The 8,244-nt window shown below is 42.3% G+C and overlaps 1 protein-coding gene across 3 annotated transcripts in view; it reads right to left on the bottom strand.

The window, feature by feature from the left end:
- Positions 1–5,080: 5,080 nt before the first annotated feature.
- RPL15 (ribosomal protein L15) overlaps positions 5,081–8,244 on the bottom strand; it is a 4,186-nt gene continuing 1,022 nt past the window's right edge. Inside the window, exons 2-4 of one of the 3 annotated variants that reach the window (XM_010020902.1) lie at positions 7,732–7,868; positions 5,408–5,753; positions 5,081–5,134 (exon numbers count right to left, since the gene is read on the bottom strand). In XM_010020902.1, coding sequence (XP_010019204.1) covers positions 5,448–5,753; positions 7,732–7,868 — 443 coding nt within the window. In that variant the 3' untranslated portion in view covers positions 5,081–5,134; positions 5,408–5,447. Of the gene's footprint in view, positions 5,135–5,212; positions 5,224–5,393; positions 5,754–7,731; positions 7,869–8,244 lie in introns of those variants that run through there. The other 2 variants (XM_010020909.1, XM_010020894.1) reach the window with 2 other exon arrangements.

The following is an 8,244-nucleotide window of genomic DNA, read 5'->3' as shown; positions in this document are numbered from 1 at the left end:
CTTTCCCTATTTTAACATTCTTTTTCTTTCAGAATGTTGTGAGAATGGCACCAACTAGAAGGCAAAATCATTTACTGGAGAGGGAATTTAAAGTTTTCAGTGCTAAAGGGATGAGACCATCACTGGAGAAAATAGAACTTGTGTATGCCATATGTTTTCCATAGTTTTACGACTCTTGTATTTTTTATTAAACTAGCCAATGAAAATAGTAACTATAGCAGAGTTTTTCCTTTAGCCTCAGGAGTCAGAACAGTGATTCAGCTGTTCACAGTGGGCTGTTTTTTCTTCTCCTTTTTTCCTTTTTGGCAATAAAAATCATAAATCCACAAACTGGGTTTCTGGTGTAACCCATCACAGTACTTAATTCATTTTGTGTTACCTATGGGTGTGGTGTAACTGTTGCTTTAAAATTGTTGTTTGGGTAAAACAGGGCCCAAAACCCAAACAGCAAGTGTAAGCTAAAACGTGTATCACACAGAAAGGGCAGAAATCATCTTCCCAGTACAAATCATTGGTGTTAACATGAATAACTTAGTATCTCGCTACCAGTTCATAGGTGGTTTTAGTCTCTACCTATTATGAATGAACTACCAGGAGTCTACCAGAAATAAAACTACCTACATTAGGACTGGGAATTAAGATTCTCCAGATACAGTAGATCCAATTGAATCACATATTTTGTACAAATAGCACATGCATGAACCTATTCTAAAAAATCAAGCCTATTCCTTTCATTTCCACCTCTTTTCCTAAATTTATAAGTATTAACTGGTTTATATCTGTCCTTGAGTTTTCTTGTGTGCCTGAATCTTACTTTGTGTTTTCTTCTGTAAAAAAGATTGTGAGCAGACATTCTCCATCAACACCTGTAGCAACAACTTGTAAACAAGGTGAAAATAATACACAGCTTTCTATTTTACTTTGCTATGACTTTGTTTAACTGTGCATTGACAAAACTGCTTCCCAAATAGTTGCAAGGAACACAGTAACCTATAAGACATGTTTATATGTAGCTCTGAATGAACTGAAAACACAAAGCTCAAAACACATTACTTGTAAACGTTGCGTAACTTGCTATCTAAACTCATCTGACTAATCATGAAACCTGTGAGAGAGGTAGGTGGGTCATAACAGTGGATGAGTTGAAGTGCTGCCATTCTCATACAAGGAAAGGGTTCAAATAATTGCTTGTTAGTCACAGAAAAACAATGCTGGAAGAAATATGCATAAATAAATAAATGAATGAGTGAACACTGGACTAATGAGCTACTTCCTCCACTTGGTTTATGAGCTCTCTGGGGATGGCGACTCATTTTCATTACACGTGTGAACAAAGCACAGAGTGTAATCAGGGTCTTGATTTCTGCTGCTGTTCTGGCTATTGACACACAGCCAGGTGGTGAGGTCTGGAAGACAGAGTGCTTGGGTGTTGGACATAGAGCCTTTTGCAGCCCATGGCTCGCAGCATCATGCGAGAAACGTCCTTCTGCTCTGGGTTTGGTGCAATGCAGTGGCTGCCTGGTCTGTCAAGGTTGCAGATTGACACTAGAGCTGCAGGCATGTGGAGTTATTCTGTGCTGAGAAGTCTAGGGTCCAGCCAGGTTCATACCTCAGGGATTGCACCATGCAAACTTGGCCAATGAACCTGCTGGACGCTCCTCTGCAACGTGTTCCTGTCACCAGTCAGCACCAGGGCACTAACAAGCCCCACTGGAAGCCAGCTTACGTGTCCTCTTCTTTTTAATTCCCCTTTCCTTTTTTTCCTTCAATGTGCCTCTTGATTCTTGCGTTTCCATGGGAAATTCTGAACTTGCACGTGGATGGGCAGCTTGGGTCCAGCGGTGCCTCCAATGCGCCCTCCACAAGAAGATACAGGCTGCAGAACCCCTAAGGAGCCAGCCAGGGTCCAACATACTAACTAGCAAGGGTTTTTTCTAAAGCCTGATAGCAGGAAGGCAACACAGGGAGACCTGAGCAGGCTCAGAAGGGGGCATGATCTCAGCCAGCATTGATATTGACAGAGCCAGGCTTAATGTGATCACTTATCTTCTCCCACTGAGTTCAATGGTCTTTAGGATACCCAGGTACCCATTTCCCTGAATGATGGAGAGTTGACAGTACTTAATGAGATTAAATGTCATCTTCATTACAGAAGAGCCTTTAATTTTACAGTATCATTGAACACTATTTGATACCAAAGAAAAGCACACTGTCTTAAGTTTCTGGCAGTGGCAAGGGGCCCAGAGGAACTGTGTTCCAACCTTGGCTTTGCCAGAGAGCTCTTCAGGCACATGAGGCAAGAGCAGGATAGCCACCAAATTAAAGATTGCATAAGCAGTGTAGCTCAGGCACTTCCTAACTTCAGGGAGCTAGACTTTGCAACCTAAACACTTTGCGTGTAATTATTAAATTGAGGCTGACTCAGAACCTTGACACATGAAGAGAACAGCCCACAGGCTCTCCATCCTTTTATACAGCTTTACATTTCAAGCAATGACTTGAAAAGGATTGGATCAAAAAGTTGGAGCTCCCCCAAAACTCCAGAAAGGAGCATCCAATTCAAATCCAAATTGCTTTTCTTGTGGCTGGAACAGTATTTCCATCACTTTGGGTATTTTGGCTTGATACTCTCAGAAATAGACCTGGGTGCGCTGCAAGAGAACTGTACAAGGGCAAAATAGATTGTGTTTTTTCCCACATTGGAGAGTGACTAGATAAAAGAGTGAAATCAGGCTCTATTTTTAGTCTAGCTTTTTAATTCATTAGCTGGATGTGACTGTTCACATGCAATCACTTTTCTCACTGGGTCAAGGCTAGTGAACAACTGCTGCGTTACAAGGACAGACTTAAAAGAGCAACTCGAGCTATCACTCTCCTCCATTGCTAACCTTCATTCTAAGACCCGCACAAAATCACCAGTGACATTCAGTGACCTTCTGCTGCAAGGAATGAGCCAAGCTCCCCCTCCATCAGCATCTGTGCCTACCACAGGCAATACACCACTGCCTTGCAGAGACTCCCAGTGCTTTGGAGACAATGGAAGGAAACAATTATAGTTGCTGTTGACTAGCAAATTAGCAACTCTGTGCTCTTCAACTTAGCTAATGTTGCCAATTAAGGAGCACTTTATTAGCTACATGGATGGGAGTTTACTTCTTGGTTATTTAAAGTACATGCTGAGTCACACGATCTATTTACACACATCACACCCTTCAGGAGAACAGAATTAGTTTCTAACAGTGGCAGAGTTATTTGTCAGGCCCTCACCTTCTACCAAAAGCTAAGCAATCAGTTAATCGGAGGTGGCTTACACAAAAGTGAAATCCAGCCTAATAAAAACTTACAGTCAACTCTTTTCAGCAGCACCCAATGCCAGGTTGCAAGAGGCTGGTATCACACAGCCCCACTTCTCTGCAGTTCAACTGTGGCTGGGAAAGCGATTATTGGATTCCTCTGTGTCTTAAATTTCACCAGTGAAATTCCTGATGCTTCCTCATCCTTCCCGCGTTCTCCTTCAGCTACGGCTTAGTATTCTTGTTTGAGGCACTCTTGGTGTCTAAGGAGGGATGAATTAAAGTACCAGCCTCTCACTAGGACTACTGTCTGGGATGGCTGGTTTTCACCAAACTCTGGAGGAGCACAGGCTTGCAATCACTGAACTTGCACAACAGGTTAAAAACGCAAGTAGGAAAGGCAGAAATCACAGAACCTCTCTCTAAGCCTGGTCTCCCCAAGGTAACAATCATGAGGGGAACTCTCAGGCAGATCTTGCAGGACACCCGCCACGTGTGAGACATTCTGAACCCTGGCAAAGGACAGGCAGCACTAGTGCCAACTGCCTGGTCACCAGCTATCACCTTCCCCCATCACTGGCAAGGGTCCTGAACAGCTTAACAAGACCTAGCACAGTGTCAGCACACTCAAAGCTGCTACCTTAAAAACAAGGCAGTGGGCACCTCGGTTATACTGGCATCACATTAAGCCCTTATACCTACAAAAAAGAGAGATCAGCCCCATCTCTACAGTATCACCCCCAGGGGAGATCTTGGTCACCAGGTGCGTTCCTACCAGCGCCCACTTCCTGTCCTGCACCACAGGAGCTGCTTTTCAAGGATACTCACACCATTTCACATGGGAGGTTAAATAAAACGAGCTCAATAAAAATGTTCCTTTCAGAGGGGCAGATAGCACTTTTAAACAGAAAATAACTTTTTTATTTTTCCTTGTTTGAACCAAAGATGCCATGAAAGGATTGGCCCCTTGAGCTGCTCTTCCTGGCTTGAAGAACACGCCAGTCTCTTCTTCTGACTACCATCCTCCTTTAAGAACTTAAACAACAAAATCAGTTAATTTATCAGTTTGAAGGGCAAATCTTGACATTTCAGTCCCAACACTTTCTTTTTTTAATATTTTCCACATCCCAAGTTGAAGCTGCAGGAAGACACAGCCGCTTCTTGGGTGTTCCATCGATCCCTTTTCCCATCACTACCCAATGGATGTGGTACGAAGCCTACAGAGGCAAGGACAGCTGTCCAGCTAATTTACCAGAAATCGCAGTCTTTATGTGCAAGTTGACTTTGTGCTGGAAGGTCACACTGTAATTTCACAAAATGCAGCCTAAAATATGTTCATCTATGATTATAACTGTCATTCAAATGCAATTATTCCTGCAAACCACGCAGAGTACATCAGAATGCAGCTCTTTAACACCAGAGAAACATCTTCTGTTCTGGTGTCAAAAGGCACATGTAAAGAACACTGTCTCCACTGCAAACTACAAAATGAACAGCCTGGCATCTTGCACAAATGAATACCTACCCTAAAGTCAGGATTTTAGTATCCAACCTAAAAGATTGTACTGTTCTTTGTGAAGTGTCTGTATTTGAAATGCCACACTGTTCAACGAATTTAGCAATCCCTATCTTTCCATACTTTGCTTAGTTGATTTGGCCAATGGTTGCAGGTAACACAGGTACAGAAGCTCAACTCATACTTAAAACATACAAAAAACAACTTACAAAAAAAAATTGCCATTAGTATTTAATCACCTGTAAAAAATAAACCAGCGCTTTCAGTTTACATCTTATTGCACAAGATCGAAGCTGGCCTTCAGTCTAAGCACAGGACACAGAGACTCAACCTACAGACAGCAAAGTCTACTCAGACCAACATAAAAAAAGAACATGAACTAGCCTGATGGCTTTCAATGCACACTGCATGTGTCTTTTCCGTCTTATCAAAAGTGAAACCCACCACAAAACTCTATGCTCAGGGCCTACAATGTTCACAAAACATGAGATTACATTATAAAAGGCCTTTCAAAAGTATGGCAATGACTTAACTCCTGGAGAATTCTACGTTTCTCCACATAAACCAAGAAGCAGCAGAAGCACTTGTTAAATTCAACCACCCTCATGAGCTTTATTGGATCGTTACACGGACAGGAATTAACGGTAACGGTGCAGCTGCAGGGTATTGCGTCTCCTCCAGGCAGCACGACGTGAGCCACCAATGGTGTGGTGGAACTTGTGGCCTTTGCCAAGGCCACGACTCTTCCGCCCGGCTGATGTCAGCCCGCGCATCTCCCTGTGCTTGTGGACGGGCTTGGTGATCCATTGGGTGTCAGGGTTGCGCCTTATGGTCTTGTGGAAGGGATCAATCAGGATCACTTCAAAAAACTTGTATGTGGAATCTTCACCGACCCAATACGAGTTCAAGACTCTGAGAGCCCCACAGTGACGGCCAGCACGTTCCTAGAGGAAAAAAATGAATGCAGGCGGCTATAAAGTCATGGATGCAGGGCACTCCTCATGAAGAAAAATGTAACTGAAACCTAAATTTTGTACGTGCTAGAAATTTCAATTTGCCCTGAGAGACCCTGTCTTTCTAAAAGAACTGTTCCCCTCCCAGTTGCAGAGATGCAAGAAAGAGTAATAACTGCAAGGAATGTTGTATTAAAAAAAGGCTGCCAGGAGTCCTCTGTGAAATGGGTTTTAAAGAATGTAAGGATGAAGGTGCTTGGTGGATAAAAGAAAGAGCTACTTTGTACACAGAAGCGCACAATCAGTAAACATCCAACGTTAAAAACAACTTCCACATGCAGATGGAGAGCACGAGTTACACTTGGGGCCACAATCTTTTGTGGGAAGTCATGAAAGACTGATCAATTTGCACATCCAAAGCTACAGGGGAGAAAGACATTTCTGCAAGGAATAAGCCTGTACTGATAGGAGAAAAGGAAGAACTGATGTAACAAGTCTTTGTTCCTCTGCTGGCACATTAGTGCTTGCTATTCCTATCCTCACTTGTGGTTGGAAAGAAGCAGTCTTAAGTTTAGAAAACAGAAGAAAGCAGAAAATACCAATTATGCAATTCCATCTGCCCTGTCAAGGATACTCCTTATTTAAACACTAAAAGTGGGTTTAATCATAGGACTTGATCATCACCATGAGAAAATAGAAACCAATGGAGCCCACCCATCTTCTATCCCATGAGACCCCAATCTATTGCTACAGTCTTCCACTAAACCATACTTGCCTATTTTCTGCATAAGTAATAAAATTCTATCAAGTCCTTGTTTTATTCTAGCAGGTGAAAGCAACACATGTATTAAACATTAAAACACCATCAACCCTCAACCACCTTCTATGTGTGGATGGCAGCTGCAGTGGAAGTTTTACATTTCTACATTTCGGTCTGAAAAACATAGGTCTTCCAAGAAAGAACATGTCAGAGTCAGAAAATTCTGAATTAAAACTGAGGGCAAATAAACTCTTCCATGAGCTGCTGCCACACGTGAGCATGTAATTGGCCATCGGCTATCTGACAATAGCATGTATGAAGAGCATACCACGAGCACTCAAAACACAGAACTGCCTTTTTAATTTAAACTGTGTTTCTTTTAAATCAGGCTGTCCCAATTACATGTGTTACCCCACTTTAAAAAACCCCATCGTATTCACGTTGCTGAAGCCAGTTATGAACAGTTTTCAAGTCCCAGGAACAGAGAAGCCTTCTGCTCATGACAGAAAGGCCACAAGCAGTCTTCATTCTTTCATGTCGTTTCCTTTTTGAGAGTACAGACTACTATTAAGTCTAACCCCAACACTACTACTGTGACCTTACGAAACCTATAAAGATCTCAGCTAAACTGGCAGGTAACAACATGTCACCTAAAAACAAGTTAGCTACCAACCTTTGTGCCTGGGAGGTACCAAAGTTTTTTAATGAAGCACAAGGTGGTCTCTGGCATGCTGCTACAGGCTTTAAGAACTCCTCTGTACTATGTAAAAGGACCACTACCTAAAGCCGGGAATACAGACAAGATGGTAGGGAACAGAGCTGGTATTTAGTGAAGAGTGAAATCAAACACCTTGGCATATCTGAATTATTTCTTGTGCCTAACCCTTTCTTTTACCAAGGTTTAATCTAGTTGTATATGTGTTTCTCATTAAAAATGTTGTGGCAAGCTTTGTAAGTAAGTGTACACTATGAACTTCAATAAACCACCTTCACAGTACTTCCCTCAGACACCATTTGTAAACAGCTTTTTCATTTGTCTCAATAGAGTTTTTCAAGACATTCTGAGGGCTTTCTGCCATCCACATTCAAAATCTTTTACCAGTTACTTGGATTTTGGTTTGGGTTTTTTTCTGTCTCTGAGTATTTTCAAGTTTTACAGACCAAGACCTTCCTAAAGCCAAGTGTTTGGGCAATAACCAAAACAGTCACCTCTGCTACAGACTGAAGACTCCGGGCAAACTTCAGCTGGTTAACACCATGATGCACAGGTTTACCATAGGTTGCACCTTTCGGGACTGGGCGTTTACGACCACCACGACGAACACGGACACGGTAGATAACATAACCTGAAAGAAATTATAACTTAGGAACTAGAGGAATTCTGTAGTATAGCAATTTTGATGCCCCTACTACATTTCCAACCCCAAAAACTTGACGTGAAATGCTGCAGCATTAGGTCACTACACCAGTCTTCACCATATCCTACAACTGGAGGTGGCCAGCACAAGAAGATTTTGTTACTTTCATTACAACTGAGTAAGGGAAGTGATGGCCTGTTGTGACTGTATTTTAGTTCCAAACCAGAGTTCATAGCACCTTTCCACTACACAGTCCCAAATAACACTGTGAACATCTACAGATACACTGTAACACAAAAAAAACCCACCCCAAAACACCCAACAAAACAACCACTCCAAATATAAAAGCCCACATTCTGACATT

This window comes from Nestor notabilis, unplaced genomic scaffold, assembly GCF_000696875.1.
Source record: "Nestor notabilis isolate BGI_N333 unplaced genomic scaffold, ASM69687v1 scaffold21020, whole genome shotgun sequence".
Taxonomy (NCBI): Eukaryota; Metazoa; Chordata; class Aves; order Psittaciformes; family Psittacidae; genus Nestor; species Nestor notabilis.
This window is presented reverse-complemented; position numbering and strand designations above follow the sequence as displayed.